Below are 22,290 nucleotides of genomic sequence, written 5' to 3'. Positions count from 1 at the left end.
GAATGCCCAGGCTGGACTGCTCTAGCTGTGGTCACTGAGCTGTGGCTTGGACAGTTGCGTGTCACACTGTGTACTGATCAGGTGTAATACCAAGATCCCCTTAAAAGGTCCAGCTGTCACGTGAGCCAATAGCTGACTCCCTTCGGCCTCTTTAGAGCCTCAGTGTTTACTCTGCAGCCGCTCCCTCAGACCTGCGTTCTGCACTCTGTTTGAAGAACTAGCCTTAACTTCTTTACACCATGACTTAACTGATATGTGGAAATGTCAAGATGATTCTAATATTATGAAATTGTAAATATTATGAAAGATAAAAAAAGTAATTTTAATAGTTTACTAGACCTTCCTCTGAAAAAAGTATTTAAGAATGTATAATTGTGTGGGACTGTGTGCCTTGACTGCGTGCAAGGCTTCAAGTTACCAAAGGATTTTGGGTTGCAATATAGGGTTCAGTGTCAGAAAGCTGGGTTTAGGTCCTAGGTTATGGGTCTTCCGGCAGGACAATGAATGACCCCAAATATACTTTAAAAAAGCTCCCAAAGATGAATAGTAACAAAGTGCTGGAGAGTTCTGAAGTGGCCAGCAATGATTCCAGATCTTAATCCCATTGAACACCTGTGGAGAGATCTTAAAATTGCTGTTGAAAAAAGGAAACCTTCCAATATGAGAGACCTGGAGCAGTTTGCAAGAAAAAGAATAGTCCGGAAATCCAGTTGAGAGGTTTAAGTAGCTTGTTGATGGTAATAGAACGCGATTGAGTTCAATTATTTTTCCAAAGGGCAATAATTTTGTCCGGTCCATTTTTTTTTTCTTCAGTTTTTTTTTGTGTTCTTCCAACTTGTCTTTGCACGTGAGCTAAATATAACAGTGGGAATAATGTTGACCAACAAATGAATGTTCCCTGAGGCTGCAACAGTTCAGAGGAGTAAACAATAGCTTGCATAATATCATATGATTCATACAGTCCTGTCTCACAGTCAGCCTGTTTGCTTTACATGTGGCAGTGCTAATATGAAGATCTCGAAGGGATTAACATCAAAAATCCAGCATGAATCTGGATCAGGTCAATTCAGTAGTGCCACTACTAAAAATACAAATTTTGAGAACAAAAAAATTATATGCTGTGGGCATGTTGAGAAAAATGTGAATGTTTACGCAATAAAGTTGTAATGTTTTCAGAAAAAAGTTGATATTTTGATCATTTTGAAAATAACATCTCTATTCTTTGTCATGACTTAAATCTCAAAATATTATGACATAATTCTTAACATATTATGACTTTATTGTTAAAGAAATATGGTTTAAAGATGACATATATTATGCTCCCCCGCGACCCTTCACGGATAAAGCGGTTGACAATGAGATGAGATGAGATGAGATATATTATGCATAGTTCACTTTTTGTGTGTTTTTGAATTTCCGCTTGTGTCTCAACTGCCCCTATAAACATGCAGTTTTTGTGAATAAGTTGAAATCAGGAATCATATGTTTCTATAAGCCGTTTCGATGATTTGATTCAATGACGTCACAATAAATAAAAGTGCATAGAACTACCCTGGCACAACCCCTTACCGTTAAACCCCCACCAGAGCCCCACCAACTAGATAAATCAGTTCTGCCAAGATCTCCCATTTCTTGGTCTGCTGATTGAGAACCTCAGACAGAACACACTGCAGCATTAGCCAGCAGACTTCGCCTGAGTGATGGATCTGTACCTGCTGTCTGTAGCAAGGCAGCATATATGAGGGAGACTTTATTTTTGCAGATTACTATTTGAACTTGCTGTCTGATTGTTTATCTTGACTTTGCTCACTTTGTGAAGAGTTGTAAATTGTTTTCACCTCCCCTGTTCACCAGCAGTATCTGGATTGTGAGATATGTGAGAAACTGCTATTTAATGGCATTATTTCTAAAACCTTTCTACCTGAATTAGATTTTCAACCATTGAATCGTACCTAGAGTCAGTTTTATTAAGCCAACAATTCACATCTTCCTTCCATGCCGGCCCGGTCTAATAAATCCCGTCATCCGGTGCTTCATTTACTGAAAGGGGACCCATCTCTGGCTAGGAGCTGTACAGAAAGAACAATGAAAGATCTGAAGTCTTCTCACTGTATTTTAAATATCCTCTCCAAGGGTTTCCATGGGATACCCCAAAAGTCCCCTTAAGTTGCATCTGCTGCCGGCCCCTGTATGTTCTTCGATTCACAGCCGTCTCTGATTTACTGTCTTGGCGTCCCATCTTTCTCTCTACGGTGTGTCCAGGCAGCAGGGCCCCCGGCCTTCATAGGAAGAGGTGCTGAGAGAGGTTCCTTGAGCCTCTGCCCTCTTGTCCCTCCCTCGTGATGACTCGCGTGCAGGAAGCAGGCTGAGGAATGTAGCTGTGCCTTCAAAGGCCGCTAGCTGCCCCAGCAGAGCTGGAAAAAAACCTGGGGCAGAACAATGCGAGCTGGGAAGCTAGGGGCTCACTGGAGTGCACAATGGGCTCTTTGTGTGCATTCCCATCAGCCCGCTGAGATGCTTTGTGCGCTATGCCAACTCTCTGGGGCTGGAGCAGGCAGCCGGCACGGTGGACTCAGAAACAGCTCCGCTACCAGCACCCAAAACCCGGCTCTGCCCAACCAGAGACGGAGGCTGGAGGGCTAGTGTGGAATTTCAGCCAATCTTACTCTAATCTGCTTTATTGTAACAAATAGTTTGGTTAAAAAAAATAAAATATCTACACTGCAGTCAAAAAAATATTTGCCCCTTTTGTCTGGGTCTGCTTTGCTGATTCAGAACCTGAACAGTTTGCTGTAATTGATGGAACCATGGATTCTGCTCTCTGCCTTAAAATCCTGAAGCAGAATTTCCACCCTTCATTTCATGACCTTAAGCCCAGGTGTACTTGGGTTCTGCAGCAGGACAGTGACCCAAAGCACATCAGCAAGTTCACCTCGGAATGGCCTGGCATGGCCTAGTCAAAGTCCAATTGATATGAAGTGGCATGACCTTAAACAGACCCTTCATGCTCAAAACCCTCCAGATTTACAACAAATCTGCAAAGAAGAGTGGACCAAAATTCCACTCTTTGAGATTTGAAAGACTAATTGCCAGTTATCAGTAAAGCTTGAATGCAGTTGTTGCCGCCAAAGGGAGGGTGGCACAACAAAGTTATAAGGTTTAGGGGAAAAATACTTTTTCACATATGGCCAGGTTAGTTTAAATAGATTTTTTTTTCTCTTTACTAAATTAAATTAGCATTGAATTACTGCTTTTTATATTTAGTCAGTTGTTTATTCTTCAGTTTTGCTGACCTGAGAACAGTCGAGACATTTATAATCTTTTAATTTTCCAAAAAATCGTCAGTGCGCCTTTTAATCCAGTACACCATATGTATAAATTTTACCAGTCAGGTTGTAAGAAGCTGTAAAGCCACTCCGCTGATTTTCAGTTTAGTTTTCCAGCACAGATGCTGAAGCAGCATTAGCATTAGCCGCTAACCGCTATTTCCGCGTTCAGAAGTGCATATTGTCAGCCTGTAGCCTGCTTCTATCCCAGGCTAACACTGCTAGGGCAGCATTAGCATCACCTATTAACTGCACTAGCATTTTCGCTGTTCAGAAGTGAGTATTATCGGTTAGTATAATGGTTAGCTGCTAATGCTAATGCCCCAGCCTTAGTGCTGGAAAAATGTGGGAATCTAAGCTTACTGTAAATAAACAGAAGCGCTTTTCTCACCCAAATAAACAGTTTTCAGGAGAGAAATCTGTGCAGATTAACATTGAGCGCAAGTCTTTTTTTTAGTACACTTTTGTTTACTCAGCTTAGCTTTACTTAACTTAGTTAGCTTAGTTATCTGAACGTTCTCTAAGTAAATAAATCTAATATCTGCCAGACCTGAGTATCTGCTGATACTGATCTGATTCCACTCCTGGATGTTTTTAGTGTAACCCCTGTGAAATGTGTGCTGATGTTCTTTTGTATCTTCTCATGGCTGTAGGTCAGGATCTTTTTTTATGTGTACTGGCCAGACTGTGACTAGTTGTATGTTTGTAAGGTCCAGGCTGAGTAGCTGAGGCTCTTTCAGGGTTGCTGTAGTGATGGTTTGATGGTTTGATTGTCCTGCTGGCTCGTCTGAAGCTGGTGTACTTCTGCAGGAACGAGGGAGTGGCTGGTACGGCTCTTCTCAGAGCTCGGACTGTTCCTGGACGAGGTCTGAGTACAGCAGGTGTTTTATTTTTTCAGAGTTGAAGTGCTGTAGGTGAAGATCTGAGTGGATTTTGTTTAGAGAGACCTCCTGATGTATGGCAGTGCAGGTCCTGAGCTGTTTCAGTGCCTCCTTTTGCAGAGTTCCATGGCTGATATTTTAAGGAATGTAGAAAAAAAGGGTAGTTCTGATGACAAACCGTAAATTCTGTGGGTTTTTTTTTTTTATTCTTTTCAAATGTTCTGCGTTGTAGATTAATACTAAAGTAATTATATTTTTTGATTCACTAAAGTAGCTCCTCTTGCCTAGATGACAGTTTTGCATGTCTTGGCTGGATGTTCCTTAGTCAGCTTTATGAGGTAGAGTCACCTGGAATTCAGGCTTTCAGTTAACAGCTGTGCTGAACTCGTCAAGAGTTAATTACTAGAATATCTTGCCTCTTAATGTGTTTGAGAGCATCAGTTGTAAAGTTGTGAAGAGGTAGAGTTGGTATACAGTGAATAGCCCTATTTGAATAATGTTCTAATCCATATTATGGCAAGAACTATAAGTATATATTGTAGTATATTATAGTTTACTTATAGTATACAAGTATTATATTGAAAGAATCCCCCAGTGCAGTCACAAAGTCCATCAAAAACACTATGATGAAGCTGGCTTTCATCAGGACCCAGGAAGACCAAGATTTACCTCTGTTGTACAGGCTAAGTTTATCAGCGTTCCAGCCTCAGAAACTGCAAATTAACAGCATGTTCCTGAATCAGAATGTTCTTAAGATTGTCAAATGCCAGCACACAGTCAGGTGTGGTCAAACTTTTGACTGTTGTTATAAATATAAAACTGTGTGTGTGTGTGTGTGTGAGTAATAGTTAAGACATAGCTTGGTTCTATTGTGTATTTCATTTAGGCCCGTCTCTGCTGGCTCTGAGTCACTGTTAGTTTGTTTAACAGTAGAGATTTTAATCACAGACAGCTGCTGAGGTCTTTAGAGCTCTACAAAGCCACTAAGCAACAAGTGTTTAATGTCTTTGATCACATGGAGATGTGTATCCTCTGATATACTCCTAGTTTGATTCAGTACAGTGGACAGACACAGTGTTACACACAAAGCACTGAAAGCTATGTTAGTGCTAACAACAACCCCGTGTGGCAGTCTGCAAACAGGTGAGGGGTGCTGAATGGTTGGGTTGGCAATAGGACTGATTCTCTGATTTTGCAATTTATAGGTATGTGTTTGAGTAAAAAAAAATGTTTTTGTTTTATTCTATAAACTTTAGACAACATTTCTCCCAAATTCCAAATAAAAATGGCTTAAATAATAAAAAAGATGCAGAGCTTTCAGACCTCAAATGATGCAAAGAATACAAGTTCATATTCATAAAGTTTTAAGAGTTCTCAAAAATCAATATTTGGTGGAATATCCCTTGTTTTTAATCACAGTATTCATGCAGCTTGGCATGTTCTCCTCCACCAGTCTTACACACTGCTTTTGGATAATTTTATGCCACTCCTGGTGCAAACATTCAAGCAGTTCAGCTTGGTTTGATGGCTTGTGAGCATCCATCTTCTTCTTGATTATGTTCCACAGGTTTTCAAGTTGGTTATTTGGTACAATTATCTTTTTTTTTTCAGAGCGCTATATGTATGTTGTTGATTAAGTTGAATGAGTGGATTAGAGGATGGGTGAGTGGGTGAATGATTGAATTAGTGGATGGGTGTGTCTGTGGATGAGTAAATGTTTAAACTAATTGATGACTCTCGTTCTTCTCTCCACAGAAAAAAGCCAAAGGCGAGGAGCTGTTCGATCAGATCATGTATCATCTGGACATCGTGGAGAAGGATTACTTTGGCCTGCGCTTCATGGACTCTGCTCAAGTGCCGGTAAGAGCAGTGTGAACGGCGTTCCCCAAAGTACTGAGAGTTCTGAATCTCATTATTCTCAAATATATATTGATGCCAAGAGATAAAGTTCCTAGAGAGCACTTGTTTAAAGCATAACACTCAGCTAACACAGTGCTAATGCTAACAGTAGGAGATGTCTGGTCATCTTTTGTGGTTTGGAGACATGCTGCTTGCTCTGAGTATAAAAGCAGGCTGTTCTGGCGTGACGCTTCACTGGAAGGATCGTCTTGTTTAGTCTGATCTGGTGTGAATGCTCCTGTGTGTTGGCTACTGTATCTGTATCCTTTATGATACTCAAGATCATTATGGTGTTGGTAGATGGCTTTTGTTGTATTCCAGGTGGTTGTTATGGTGTTTCTAGCTGGCATGCATTGTACATGAGGTTGTTATGGTATTTCTAGTTGGCCTCTGTAGCATTGCATGTGATTACTCTGGTGTTTCTAGTTGACTGCTATTGTACTTAAAGTAGTCATGATGTTGTCATATAACTTTTTGTTGTATGGTATTCCCAAGTAACTTTTTGTTCTATGCCAGGTGGCTGCTGTGGTGTTGCTGAGTGTGTTCTGTTGTATCCCAGGTGGATGCTACAGTGATTCTAGTTGACTGCTATTGTACTTAAAGTAGTCGTGGTGTTGCCATGTAGCTTTTTTTGTATCCCAGGCGGCTGCTATGGCGTTGCTAAGGTGCTGTTATTGTAGACAACATGGTTATGGTGCTGCCATTGTATTGCATGTGGTTGTTATGGTGTTTCTAGCTGGCAGCATTATACTTGAGGTCGTTATGGTGTTTGTATGTGGCTGCTGTAGCATCCCAGGTGATTATTATGGTATGTGTAGCTGGCTGCTATTGTATCTGAGTTGGTTATGGTGTTGCTAGGTGACTTTTTGTTGTATCCCAAGTGGCTGCTATGGTGTTTGAGTGTTTCTGTAAATTACCAACCGTTTGTAGGTAATTTACATTGTGCCTAAGGTCGCCATAGTGTTTCTGGTGGCATCTGTAGCATCCCAGGTGATTACTATGGTATTTATGGCTGGCTGCTATTGTATCTAAGGTGGTTGTGGTGTTGCTAGGTGACCACATTTGAGGCTTCTCCAGAACCTTGTGGAGTCCTGAAGGTCTGGAAAAGCAGCTCCATTGAGAATCATCCTGAAGCTGCAGTAGACTGGGAGACTGGGCTTTGGGGAGAGTGCTGTACTACATAGAGCAGACAGGGAGGGGGTGGGAGGGTGTGAGTGAGTGAGGAATGCGGGGGAGAAGAGGGTGAGACCTTCCATTCTTCCATCAGCAAGCCCCTCCCTCCCTCGATCCCGCGCTCCACTGCTGCACCCAGAAATCCTTGAACTCATGTGTCTCAGTAGCAGTGAATTCCTTGAACACTCATGATCATGAAGCCGTTTTTATAAAGGATTTAGAGGAAGAAAGAAAAAAAACATACTGAACATTCCTGATCTGCCACTCTGAAAATGTATATAATAGAGCCATCTCAAAAAATTAGAATATCATTAAAAAGTTACTTTATTTCAGTAATTCAGTTCAAACTGTGAAACTCTTATATTATATAGATGTATTACACACAGATATAACTATTTTAGGCATTGATTTCTTTTATTATTGTTGATTATGGCTTGCAGCCAATCAAACCCAATGAAAATCTGAGTGTTATATAAGACTAATCAGTATTTTTGGCAGTGTGCCAAGTCCTGCTGGAAAATGAAATCCTCTTCTACATAAAGGTTGTGAGCAGAAAAAGTAAAGAAAAAAAATATGAAGTGCTATAAGGTTTTCTGGAAAAACACTGCACTGACTTTGGACTTGGTATAACACAGTGGATCAGCACTGATCAGATCATGTTCTCACCACAAACGAAGCGCTCCAGAGTACTGCTGGGCAGTATGGCCAAAAATGCATATCACTGTATTTTTCAAAATTTATAGTATTATTTATTATTATTTATTATAGGTTTGTGAGTTACTGTACTGTTAGGGGTACATATAATATAAAACACCTAAGGCTTTAATTTAAGGGGTTTACTTTGTCCCACAAAATTGTAATTTTATTTTTCTCTTCACAGCACTGGCTGGACGTCACGAAAAGCATCAAAAAGCAAGTAAAAAGTGAGTAGTCTGTTCTGTATCTGCAGCAGGTTCTCAGCCTCGCTCGGCTCTTCTTTCTCTGCGTCTCCTCCTATTAACACTTGAATCAGGTTCATTAACGAGCAAACCTGAAAAGAGTTTTCCGTCTCCTAAGTCTTAAAATCCTGAGGAGTGTGTGGTGAGGAGAAAAGAGGACACTTTAAGTGGTGGAGTGGAATGAATGCTGGCTGATGGGATCTGCTGACCAAGTGATAATGAGCTGCACCTTCTTAAAGGGTGCATATCTCCTACAGCAATTGTGCTGCTTTATGTTCCTAAAAAGGCAAAAAATGATTTGAGGCTGATTTTAATTTTATTCTAATTAGAAATGTATTTATTTATTTATTTTTTTTTTTTTTAAGAATAAAACCAATATATATTTTTAGCTTACCATTAAGACTGGTACTGGGAACTGTATGTAAATGAGTGTCTCATTTAAAAAGCACATCTGAGAACATCAGTGTGAATGGGCGGAGCTAAAGTATGCTAGGTCTATTGATGGAGATGAGTAAATGTATCTGTAAAAACCTGCGGAGGGAAAAGTTGAATGACATTTTCCAAATGAATATGTTCTTTGCATATTTTATATTTTTTTCATTGTAGATTAATACTTAATTTATCCAAACTTTGAAGAAAATCATATGGAATCATCTGGTAAACAAGAAAGTGCTAAACCAGAATGTTTTATATTTTAGCTTCTACAAAGTAGCACCTCTTGCTTAGATGACAGCTTAGCACATGTTATCTGGATTTTCTCAGTCAGCTTTATGAGGTAGAGTCACCTGAAACAGAGCTTTCAGTTAACAGCTGTGCTGAATTTTTAAGAGTTAATTACTTGAATTTCTTGCCTCTTAATTAATGTGTTTGAGAGCATCAGTTGTAAAGTTGTGAAGAGGTTGAGTTGGTATAGCTTAGCTTTATTTCAGTAATGTTCTAATCTATAATATGGCAAGAACTACTCAACTATGTAATAAAAAATACTTTAAGAAATGAAGGTCAGTCAATCTGAAAACATTTAATAACTTTAAAAGTATCCTCAAGTTCAGTTGCAAAGACCATCGAAAACGTTATGATGGAACTGGCACTCATCAGGACCTCACCAGGAAAGGAAAAGCAATAGTTACCTCTGTTGCACAGGATAAGTTCATCAGAGTTACCATCTTCAGAAACCACAAGTTAACATCACCCCAGAAAAGAGGCACCTAAATGCTTTGTAGTTGTGTGAGCAAATTTTTAACAGGAGAAAGAAATAAAATACTAATTACTTTTTATGTTTAGATTATTTATGCAGCATTTGTATTTTAGAAGTGTATTTCTCACTACTTTTGTTTGTTTGTTTGTTTTTCGTCTCCAGTCGGACCCCCGTACTGCCTCCATATGCGTGTGAAGTTCTACTCTTCAGAGCCCAACAACCTGCATGAGGAGTTAACCAGGTTCAGTTCTCACTATTTCCTCATCTGTTAAATTTATTATTAACATAATAAACACCAGGCTCACACACTGACCACATTTATCTCCCTGCTTACAGATACCTGTTCGTACTGCAGCTGAAGCAGGACATCCTCAGTGGAAAGTAAGCAGAACACCTTAATGTCTTTACCTCTGTATTGACCTATACACTCTACTACACTGCTTTTTTTAATGCAGAGTATAGCCTGAGTAACGTAAATTACATTATTATGACTGGTTGCGTTGGTCTTCCCTTGTTAACAGTGTGGTTCCTATGAATAATTAAGTGAACAGAAGAAAAACTAAGGCTGTATATTGGCAAGGACATGGCAATACATATAGCTCATCTCTGTCTGTTGAGGAGTCTGACTGCCTAGGGGATGAAGCTGTTGCAGAGTCTGGTAGCAGAGGCTCGGATGCTCCTGTATCTTCTGCCAGACGGCATCAGAGCGAAGAGTCTGTGTGAGGGATGGGTGGGGTCGTCCACAATGCTGCAGGATTCACGGATGCAGAGTGTGGTGTAGATCTCAGTGATGGAGGGAAGAAAGAGACTAAGGATCTTGGATGATTTTAACAAAGATTGAAGTCTTCTCAATCTCGTCCCAAAAATCTGCCTAGCATTTAAAACATTTAAAGAAATTGATGCTTGGGGGTGTCAAGTGGTCCAGCGGGCTAAGCGCTACCTCAATGACCGGAAGAACGGTTATTCGATCCACCATCAGCTGCCGGAGTTCTAAGAGAGCACAATTAGCCTTGCTCTCTCTGGGTGGGTAGATGGGGCTCTCTCCTCACCTCACTCCTAGGGTGATGTCGATCAGCACAAGGCATCTGTGAGCTCATGTATCGGAACCGAGTCGATGCGCTTTCCTCCGAGTGCGCTGTGCTGTGATGCTACTCGACAATGCTACATCAGCAGCAGTTTGAAAAGAGGCGGTGGCTGACTTCACATGTATCAGAGAAGCACATGTATCATTTGCTAGTCTTCACCCTCTTTGTGTTGTGACATCACTAGTGTAAGTGGTTGACTTAAAGCTGACTAGCAGCTGAATGGGTGGGACAATCAGCCTAGCTAAATTGGGGATAAATATGGGACAGAATTAGAAAAAAATCAAATAAAGAAATTGATGCCCCTCTAATCACATTTATTAAAGAACCCTTTTTAATATAGTAAATGTGCATCTGTTGATGCTATCAGTAAACCAGGTGGGGTAAGCGGCTTAGGCTGATCAGGTTTTCAGTTTGGAATGGAATTATTTACATCCATAAGCAGATTATGAGCGTTCATATCAGTGCAGGATCTCATAACACTGGGCAGTATGGCTCGACTGGCTCTGTTCTAGCGCACAAGAACCATATATAGAAGTCTGTTTTAGGTTATTTAACAAAAACTGTGTAGTCTATGGATTGGATCAAATGCAGTTAGTCATTACAGAGACTAATATATTTGAATTTAGGGCAAAAATATACAGATTTAAGTTCAGTATAGTTGCTAGATCAGTGTAGTTGCTGGCAGTTGACTTGTTGGAGTCTAGCAATGTTGGTCTGTCTAGCAATGCATATAATAGAGTGACTTTTGGTCAGTGCCTCATTAAGAAGTGTTGCCCTGAAGCTAATTATTTTTATTATTATTTTTTTTCTTCCCTGAATTCAGGTTAGAGTGCGCGTTTGACACGGCGGTGGAGCTGGCAGCCTTTTCTCTGCAGGGTAAGTCAAACTTCTGTAAGCTAACATGAAAAGGATGATCCAGACTGTTATCAGCTTATTTTACGAGAAGTCATGGACACTGTACTTGTTCATGTCTTATGACGTTTGGCATGTCTGTGTAATCTTATAGTATTTTTAACTATTCTAAAAAAAGCTAATATATGATATTTAGACTGGATTTAAAGATATATAAGATATAATGTTTTGCAGTTCACTGTTAATGCAAGCCTGTACATTCTGTGAGTACATGCACCTAAAAGCACACTGTACTACAGTGAAGAGGATCCAGTCTGTGCATTTGTTGGCGCCGTGGGTGCCGAATGATTTGTGTGAGAACACAGAGAAGGGCCCCCTAATCCAGCGCCCACCTCCCTCTAAGGCTCGGTTAATGAGCTGGCATTTACCCCATGGAAAGAGCCAGAAACTGCAGGCTGAGGGAAAGAGAGAGAGAGAAGAAGGAAAGAGGGCAGAGAACTGGAAGACAGAAATGAAGATAAAGAGGAATATAGAGTTATAGGAGTTTTAACATTTGTATTGTAAGCATCAATAACATTCGACACAACAGTTAAATCTAATAAAGCATATTGAATTTATTTTCTAAGTGGAGACCCATTGGGGCTTTTCTACACCTAATCCTGATAAACACATTAAGGCCAGAGTTCTGGATGAGGGGAATCTGAGAAGGAGCAAAATGTGCTTTTTCCTCTGGGTGGGTTAATCATAAATCTCCTCATAAGATAGTACAAACAAACATGGTGGAAGGAGAAGGGGGGGGGGGGGGGGGGGGTTGAGATGTAGGTCTGAACATGAAGGTCTGGAGCCTTGTAAACAACTTCCACTGACAGCAAGGACACTCCCACACTACACAGCCAAGACTTTCAGTTTTATTCAGAGAGAGAGCTCCACAGATTACCATACTTTACACTGACCATGTATCAGCTAATTGCAGAAGTCTGAGTACGGTAAGATATGATAGACTCTCAAAAGGTTTGATACTCTTTATTAAACATTTATAGTTGGAGTTTGTTTGAGTAAGTATGATCTACAACCTTAAATCAGAAACAGAACAGTTCAAGGAAGATGCAACATGCTTGTTTTTTAAGCAATATTCCTTGCATTTAATCTGACCTTTATTTGATTACAGACAGTATGGAACCTAAAATATTTCATGTTTTGTCTGCACAACTTCAATTCATTTATTACTATACTTTAATTCCTGTGTTTCTGGGCTGCGACACATTCGAAATAAACGTTAGATCTGGGGCATTCTTGGGCTAGTAGTAAACAAAAATATATACAGCTCTGAAAATAATTAAGATACTACTTCAGTTTCTGAAGTAGTTTCTCTGACTTTGCTATTTATAGGTGTATATTAGAGTAAAATAAGCATTGTTGTTTTATTCTATAAACCACAGACAACATTTCCAAGTAAAAATATTAAGAAAAAGATGCAAACAGAAAAGATGCAGAGCTTTCAGACCTCAAATAATGCAAAGAAAACAAGTTCATATTCATAAAGTTTTAATAATTCAGAAATCAATATTTGGTGGAATAACCCTGGTTTTTAATCACAGTTTTCATGTATCTTGGCATGTTCTCCCCCACCAGTCTTACACACTGCTTTGGAAAACTTTATGCCACTTCTGATGCAATTTAAGCAGTTCAGCTTGGTTTGATGGCTTGTGATCATCCATCTTCCTCTTGATTACATTCCAGAGGTTTTCAATTTGGTCAAATCAAAAACTCATAATTTCCAAGTGGTTTCTTATTTTTTTCCAGAGCTGTATTATTTACTTAATTCTGATGGTTTTCAAACAGGTGATTGTAATCATGATTCGGCACAAAAGCAGAATCCACAAAAAAAGCTGAATCTTTGAGGAGGAAAGATAGGAAGAGGTGTTCCTTAAGTAAAATTTAGGCTTTAAGGCCATTTTTATATGTTTATACACCTGCATAAGCATATCAGCGGCTCTACATTGCTCTCTGAAGTTTAAACTGTGAGGCTCGGTGGACCAATCACATCTGTGTATAGTTACATTTACAGGAAGGTGCGCATCGAGCTAATTAAAAAAATATGAATTTGGAAAGAAATTTGGTAGAAGTAGACACTTCTGAAAAATGGATCAAAAGGATGATTCAGACTGTTATCAGCAACAAGTTACTTGGGCTTTATTTTTGTTTTATGTATAATTTAATTTTTTTTCACTTTATAATGTTCTAATTTAATGCCATCATTACCAGGTTAAAGTTTTAGTTTAGTTTGTTTGCTGCAGTCAGAATGCACCTGCTGTTTTTTCTCTGTTTTGGCTCAACCTGGATATTTCATTGGCCGAAATCTTTGTCAGCGTTTCCATTCCAAGTTGAACCACACATCCAGCTCCATCCATTTCAGCACCCCATTATTAATCTTTGAACTCTTGACTCGCCCTCAGCTGAACTGGGTGACTACGACCCTGCGGAGCACGCCCTTGACCTGGTGTCGGAGTTCCGCTTCGTGCCGGAGCAGACGGAGGAGGTGGAGCTGGCCATCTACAACGCCTGGAAGGAGTGCAGGTATGTGAGGCAGAGTTCAGGCCGTAAAAACGCATCCGCTCGCTTAAAGCGGGGCTTCAGGAGAGGAAATGGAAATAAGAAGCAGGTGAGAGGAGTGCACGGATGTCATTTACAGGCTATCAGCCAGGATTACGGCTCTATCTGGTCTGCCTGCTCGGCTGGGTTTGTGCTGTTAAGCCTGCAGGTTTACTGCGTGAGTTATGAGTCTTCATTCCAGACGCAGCAGCATGTAATCTAGAACACGTGTGGGCTGGTTTGTAGTCGCTCCAGAATCATCTTAATGTCTAGTGGCCAATTTACAATGAAATCCACAGAAAATGTAGAGTTAGGAGCCACGACCAAGTCAAATATTAGTCTAGCACTGGGTTGGTGTTATCCACTACACAACACTACTGCAAAATATCTTTGTTTCTACACACAAAAACGGTAGGTGGATTGTAAATAGTAGTAAAAATGGTATTTATTTTTGGTATGGTGATTGAGAGCAATAGTCAAGTTTAAAGTTTTGTAAAAAGGCCAGAAGTGTAAAATCATAGGACGGTATATTCTTTTTCTTTTTTTTTTTTGAGTTTTACTAAAATATTTGTTTGCATGTGTCACTTTTAGAAACTATATATATTAAATGAATCTTATGGAAAAAAATGTTTTTAAATAATACAGTTTGTTAAATTCCAATGACTTTGTTTTGGATAATTTGTGCATAATTTAGTGTAAATAAAAACCCATGTCCTATTTTATGCTATTTATTTTTGTATTTTATGTCTATGCACTCTTAGTGTTTTTGATATCCTGTATTATAGCTATAGGGCAATATGGCAAAAATATTTTATCAAGGTACTTAAAGAAATTTTATTTATCGTAGCTGATTTCCAAAATCCATTTAATTCCAGTTCACAAGGTCCCAATTTAATTCGTTTTAGTTTTTGATTTGATTCGATTCGATTCAATTCAATATTGATTCATTTCGCGATATTCCAACTATAGTATGGATTTTATTTTGGTGTGAAAAGAGATTTAAAAAAAAAACTAATGTAATTTGAAAGAAACAACCTACTATTAGTTAATGAATAATTGATTAAAATCAGTTACATTCTTTTTTTTATTATTATTACTATTTCTATTATGGCTAAATATCGTAATTTTTAAGAATTATCTTAGATTTATATGATTTGATATTATATTGAATCAATTCAATGAAAACAACATATTCTTCTGAGTCCTAAAAATGCAAATTAAACACTACAGTTTTTTTTTATTCTAAATATGCTGCACTTCATTCAAACAAAGTGCACTAATTATATTTTTTTCTAATGAAATGTGCAGTTGGTCAGTCTTCTTTAATATTTGATGATATTCATATAATATTCATCACAATACAATAAAATATTATCATATTGCCCAGCTCTATTCTGTATAGACATCCTCTTGCTTGTACAAATGGGCCTAACTCTCTGAAATATGATTTTGTAATTCTTGTAATACTTAAGCTGGATTGGTAACAGCCTTTGGTGTGTCTGCTGGCAGGGATTAAGCCTGCCGGGAAACCTACGGGGAAGTTTCCCAAACAGGGATTTCTAGGGATTCTTTTTCTATAGAGAATCGTAGTTCCCACTGCTGTGTAGTGGCAACCCACATAGGGTTGGTTTGTTGGTGTCCAAGACTTGGAAGTCCAGTCAGTCCTTTCTTTTCTTTAACCTTTCTTTAACCTTTCTTTGTGTGTTTGGTAGGGGCCAGTCTCCTGCCCAGGCCGAGATCAACTACCTAAACAAAGCCAAGTGGCTGGAAATGTATGGAGTGGACATGCACATGGTCAAGGTAACCCAATTATACAGTCAAAAACAAGACCATTAATCCAAAAAAAAGAAAAGAATTAAATTACAGATGCATCTCAAAAGAATTCAAATATTATTGAAAAGTTACTTTTTTTCAATAATTCAGTTCAAAATGTAAAACTTATATATTATATATTATTTATTATATTGGTGATAATTGTGCTTAAAGCCAATGCAAACCGAAAAATCAGTGTCTAAGAAAATATTAAGAGAATATTATTTAAGACTAATTGGTACTTTTGGCAGTGTGGGCAGTGTGCCAAGTCCTGCTGGAAAATAAAATCCACATCTCCATTAAAGTTGCCAGCAGAAGGAAGATTCTGCACTGCACTGACTTTGGACTTGATGCAACACAGTGGATCAACACCAGCAGATTCTACAAACCATCAGTTTTCATTGGCTGTAAGCCATAATCAACAATAATAAAATAAATCAATGCTTAGAATAGATAACTCTGTGTTTAATACATTTGTATAATGTGAGTTTCACATTTTGATCTGAATTGCTGAAATAAAGTAATATATATTTTTTTTAATATTCAATTTTTTTGAGATGCACCTGTAGTGCAAACACATGAACATTGTTTATATGAATGCTGATTAAATAATGAGAATATTTCACATTTTTATTGTAGAATTGTAACCTTTACTTTCACAAGTAACATCTTGACATAACATTACTGCATTTTAAAAGAGATAAAAAGAGATAAAACGAACATTATTGCAAATTGAGATTAGTTTTTAGTTTAACACAGTCTGCAGTTATCACATGGCCCCTGGTTTATAGTATTTGATTTGTGTCTACCCTGAGTGAGTTATTATTGTATATATTGTAACTTTAACAGAAATAACCAGAAGTATTTGTTTCATAAGTCTGTACTCAATCCATTCATATCCAGTGATTTACCTTCTTCTGTATTTTTCCTCCAGGCACGAGACGGAAATGAGTACAGTTTAGGACTGACCCCCACCGGAGTGCTCGTGTTTGAGGGGGAGACTAAGATCGGGCTGTTCTTTTGGTAAGGAGTCCTCCCTAAAGCCGTAAAGCTGTTCTACTCCTGATATATACTGTACACTTCCTGCTGTATTTTTTGTGTTGAAGATCTTTATCTGAGTGAACATATGTGTGCTTCTCACCTACAACAGGCCCAAGATCACACGGCTAGACTTCAAGAAGAGCAAGCTGACCCTGGTGGTGGTGGAGGATGATGAACAGGTAATTTATTGGCTGCTAAGTGTCAAGTTTGCCCATCAGGGTGTGGCTATAGAAAAGCTCCTCCTATGGAATGTTGAAGAATATGAGCTGCTTGAAATGAACTGCACTGTGGAAATTTGACCACTTGCTGGAAAAGTGATTTATTACAGCATGCTTATATGTTTTGAGTTGTGCCTTCTAAAAGATGCTACACATTGACAGGGTTGTGAATAAATGAAGAATACAAAATATCTTAAATGCTAATTTTTCCAGAAACTTATTTTTAGTTTTGCACATCACTGAGCTCAATGCAACTATGTTGGAGGTGCTTTTAGATATAATTTACCATATTTTTCTCAGTATAATGTGCACGGTCTTATAAGGCGCACTATCAATTTACGTCTATTTTCTGGTCTATGGGGAAATAGCAGTTAGCGGCTAATGCTATTGCTACTCCAGCGTTTGTGCTGGAGAACTAAACTAAAACTCCTGTACAACGCTGTACTTCAGCGGAATAGCTTTACTGCTCCTTACAAAGGTACACTGACCATTTTTAATCAAATTAAGGGATTAAGTCAGGGTTGCCCAAACTTTTTTTGTTGGGGGCCAGAAGGAGAAATATATTTGAAGTCACGGGCCACACTCCGTAATAAAACAAATAATGAAATATACCACTTTAAATAATACTTTTTTTTTTCCTGATTATTTCATTTACACACCATTTTACTTGACTAACTATCTTTATCTTTGACAGTGTTGTGTAAACTAGGATTTTTCAAATTTCATTTCATGATGTCTCTTAATATTAAACTCCTTAATTACGGCAACTTTTAGACTCTTTTGCCCCATTTTTCTGCGCTAGAAATGCGCACCCTCTCCGCTTTGAGACTCTTTTGCCCCGTTTTTCTGCGCTACAATTGCGCACCCTCTCCGTTTTAGACTATTTTGCCCCATTTTTCTGCGCTAGAAATGCGCACTCTCTCCGCTTTTAGACTTTTGCCCTGTTTTTCTGCACTAGAAATGCGCACACCTCGCTTTTAGACTCTTTGGCCCGTTTCTGACACCTAGCGTTCAAACTTTGAATCTCACATTATAAAAACCTGCTTAACAGCGGGCCAACTTTCATTCTATTTCTAAAATACCTCGCGGGCCGCTCCAAAAAAGGAAACGGGCCGCAAATGACCAGCGGGCCGTAGTTTGGACACCCCTGGATTAAGTGATAGTGTGAAAAATACAATAATCTATCTTTTAACCACATCAATATGTTTGACTTTCTAGGACACAACCATCTAGATTGTCACTGTGCCAAAGATGGAGAAAAATGAAAAATGATGTTTCTGTGAAACATGTAAATTTACACACATTTGTATTGTTTATTGACTTAAATCTGATCTGGCTCTTAATGAAGTGAGACCTGACGGGAAAGGTTGGCTCTCCTCCAGCAGGATTTAATAAAGCACTGCCCTGCCTCAGGCATGTCTGGAATCTGGAGCACTTCACACTCCAAAAAGCTCTAGAAATGCCATTATAATGCCATCAGTACAGCAACAGCACAAATGCTGGAAGACTCTTCCTAAAGGTAGTTTTTGAGATGCGCATGATGCAGGATGATATCAAAACACTGATGCTCACAGATTATTAGATGATTGCTCCCCACATCACTCCTAGGGTGATGTCCACAGCACAGGACGTCTGTGAGCTGATGTACCGGAACCGAGTCGCTGCGCTTTCCTCCAAGTGTACTGTGATGCTACTGTGATGCTACTGTGATGGGGGGGGGGGGTTGGGTAATTGGCTGTGTAAATTGGGAAATAATGGGAAAAATTAGAAATAAGAAGTGTTGAAAAAAGAAATGTTTTAGTGTATCATTAAAGAAACTTCATTGTGTTCATGTCTCTAAAGAGTCTCTGGTTCTTCTGCAGGGGAAAGAGCAGGAGCACACGTTTGTCTTCCGCATGGATCACCCGAAGGCCTGTAAGCACCTGTGGAAATGTGCCGTGGAGCACCACGCCTTCTTCCGGCTGCGAGGCCCCGTCCAGAACAGCTCTGCTCGCTCTGGATTCATCCGCATGGGCTCTCGCTTCAGATACAGGTGAGCTTATCACAGTGACCTTATCATGGCTGGAATTGAACCAGATCTACAGCCTGTTGAATACTGACATCATTAAGATGTGGATTTTTTTCTGTACTGGCTGTGGTTTTACTTTTAAAATACAAAAGTATTTGTCAGGCTTTGACTAAGGCCTCTTCAAAACCCTTTTTCTTTTTTGAGCCGTTCACAGGTGGACTTGTTTGTGTGCTTTGAGTCATTGTTCTGTTGCAGGACCCAAGTACACCCAAGCTTGAGGTCACAAACTGATGGGCAGGTTTTTTATTTAGAATTTATTGTTCCATCAATTAAATCAGCTCTTAAAGCAGCAAAGTTTTTAAAACATCACACTACCACCACCACCATGTTTGACTTTTAGTATGATGATCTTTTCTGAAATATTATCAACCTGTAGCCTGCTCCCAACCCCGGCTAGCATTTCTGGAGCAGCATTAACGTTACCCGCTAACCGCAGTCGCCCCCCCCCCCCCCCCCATTCAGAGGTGAGTATTATCCGCCTGTAGCCTGCTCCTAACCTTAGCCAGCCCTGCTGGAGTGGTTAGCTGCTAATGCTCCAGCCTTTGTGCTGGAGAAATTCGGTAATCTAAGCTTACTTTAAATAAACAAAAGTGCTTTACTCACCCAAATAAACAGTTTTCAGGAGAAATAATCTGTGTAGATTAACATCCAGCGCTCGTTTGACCTTTTTACAGTTTCGTTTACTTAGCTTAGCTTTACTTATCTTAGTTAGCTACACATTCCGCCCCCCCCCCCCCCCCCCCTGGCAAGACCAGCTGAATTACAATTACCTTAAAATGCACCTTATAATCCAGTGCCCCTTATGTATGAAAATAGACCAGAAAAAAGATGTTCATTGTGCGCCTTATGTGGTGTTCCTTATAGTGTGAAAAATTTGGTATTTTAAAGGTCTCATTCCACCCATCAGCAAGTTAATGGTTAATGGTTATCTACTGTATTAGTATAAGTTAAAAGTGAATCTCTGTGACTGGGTAATGTTGCTGGGTAATCTAAAACAGTTTGACATACTGGTACACGAGCACATCACTATCTAACACTTTTACATGTATTTTTTGTTTACTTTCTGGTCTAAATGTATTATTTATTAATGTGTTGTTGTGTTTAGAACATTAGCGAGGATTAACCATAATCACGACCTCGACAGCTGCCCCGTCTGCTTTCCTTCACTGTCTATTGTTTGTTTAGCAGAGGGATTTTGGATATCTGTGAAAAATGGGGGTTCATCAGGGTTTAATGCTAAGCTTTATCTCAGTGTGTGCTGATAGGCACTGAAGTGATTGTATTGTTTGTTTTTTAATTCCATATTCTTGGAATTTCAAACAATACTATGGTTTTGACTGTGTGTGCATGCGTGCGTGCGTTTATGTGTGTGTGTTTAGTGGGATTGAATCTTATCTCCAGCTGCCAGACAGACAGCATTGACGCTGACCAGTTACACTTTAACTGTTGCAGCCCTCTTTTATCTTAGACTTTTCTTTTTTTTTTTTTTTTGCTTCATATAATGTTTTAACACATTCTGTTCTGCGTATTATAATGTATTATATGACTTGAGAACCTGTAAATTAGGCTTGTATAAATGCTCATTAAAATATTTGTTTCATGCGTAACGCCTTTAGAACATTAGAATTCATCTCTTATAAAGTGCATTTATTATATAAAAAACTATGTTGAGCAATAAGGTTTAAGAAGATGGTATATAATTTCATGTTTTATAATGCATATACTATTTTAAGTGGTACAGTACCAGTCATACGTTTAGACACTTCTTCAGTTGTTTTTTTTTTTTTTTTTCATTATTTTAAAATGTTCTGCATTGTAGATTAATTAATACTAAAGTCATCCAAACTATAAAGAAAAACGTGAAATTATTTACTAAATAAATCTCATCAGGTCCGCTCCAGGAAAGAAAAAAGCAAGAGTTACCTCTGTTGCACAGGATAAATTTATCATATTTACCAGCCTTAGAAACCACAAAGTAACAGAACCCCAGAAAAAAAAAATATATATTTTTTTTCTTAAACAGCATGATTTATTATGTGTTCCTTCATAGTCTGGATGACTTCAGTTTTCATTTACAATGTAGGAAAAAGAAAACATTAAATGAGAAGATGTGTCCAAACACTGAACTGGTATTGCATATAGCATTATGGTAGGTTATAACAGGTTATAAGGAGCTAGTATAACCTAACTGCCTTGTTCACTTTGTTTTATTCTGTTGTTTTGCAGTGGAAAGACTGAGTACCAAACCACAAAGGCTAATAAAGCTCGGCGGTCGGCTTCCTTTGAGAGGCGGCCCAGTCGCCGCTACTCCAGGAGAACCATGCAGAACCGAGGTGGAGAATTAAACCAACCTATATTATTTACCAGCGTGGGAACATAACATGCTTTAGGTTCCTGCTTTACAGTTTTTACATTCATTTCACTGACTTGTTAATTTCCTTTCACAGGTCCATTCAAGTCCTCAGAGTAAGTACCTTTAATTGTGTTCTACATTTTACAGCGTGGTTTTATGAAGTGCAGCCGACACAATGACCTCAGTCACAATTAGAGTAATTACTTACCAAGTTGCTAATCATGTGTGTGAAACAATTCTGCCTGTTTTACTGAAGATGTACAGGGTTTAAAACTTCAAAGTTTTCACCAAAAAGAAATCTCTTGGCTATGGAGATTGCACTCAAGTTTAAAGGTGGAAAAGCAAAGGGTTGTTTAAATTATTCCATAGAAGCAATGCTGTTGTGCTTTTAAACCTGGCAACCTCGGGGGTGGAATTAGTATTGGGGAATGAGTTGCAGGCAGAGTCAGAGGCCACACCCACACAGAATTACATGATGATTCACACAGTTCTAGTTAGAAAATACTGGCTTTAGCTCTGCTGACTACAGATGACTGTGCTTGAACTTTGCATGTTTCCTTAATATCTGATGACACATTCTGATCATTTTATTATTTACTACTGAAAAAAATAGATTCCTCACTCTCCTTTAAATATTTAACTTTTAGGACTGATTTATTAATGTGACCTATTTCCTGTCAAAAAACAATACTGTGAATCATCCAGAGTTAGCCCTAACGGCTCTTTTTTTTTTTTATCTATAGTGCGGTAGACTTTTTGTGTTTTATGGATTACTCTATGGATTATTATAATTATTTTTCCTTTTTTTCTTTTGCTTATGTGTGTCTGTTTAAGTAAAATGTTTCAACCATCATAAT

At 38.7% G+C, this 22,290-nt stretch overlaps 1 protein-coding gene across 3 annotated transcripts in view; it reads left to right on the top strand.

Moving 5' to 3' along the window:
• epb41l5 (erythrocyte membrane protein band 4.1 like 5) overlaps positions 1-22,290 on the top strand; it is a 52,972-nt gene that overhangs the window by 6,776 nt on the left and 23,906 nt on the right. For all 3 annotated transcript variants that reach the window (XM_007260573.4, XM_007260570.4, XM_007260569.4), the window contains exons 3-14: positions 5,963-6,067; positions 8,160-8,202; positions 9,575-9,653; positions 9,749-9,793; positions 11,321-11,373; positions 13,806-13,926; positions 15,654-15,741; positions 16,688-16,776; positions 16,904-16,973; positions 18,875-19,044; positions 21,307-21,413; positions 21,528-21,546. In XM_007260573.4, the coding sequence (XP_007260635.3) occupies positions 5,963-6,067; positions 8,160-8,202; positions 9,575-9,653; positions 9,749-9,793; positions 11,321-11,373; positions 13,806-13,926; positions 15,654-15,741; positions 16,688-16,776; positions 16,904-16,973; positions 18,875-19,044; positions 21,307-21,413; positions 21,528-21,546 (989 nt within the window). The remainder of the gene's footprint in view (positions 1-5,962; positions 6,068-8,159; positions 8,203-9,574; positions 9,654-9,748; positions 9,794-11,320; positions 11,374-13,805; positions 13,927-15,653; positions 15,742-16,687; positions 16,777-16,903; positions 16,974-18,874; positions 19,045-21,306; positions 21,414-21,527; positions 21,547-22,290) is intronic.

The sequence above is a fragment of the Astyanax mexicanus genome, chromosome 11 (assembly GCF_023375975.1).
Source record: "Astyanax mexicanus isolate ESR-SI-001 chromosome 11, AstMex3_surface, whole genome shotgun sequence".
NCBI lineage: Eukaryota > Metazoa > Chordata > Actinopteri > Characiformes > Acestrorhamphidae > Astyanax > Astyanax mexicanus.
The sequence above is the reverse complement of the archived record's forward strand: the minus strand, read 5'-3'. Positions and strand labels throughout refer to the sequence as shown.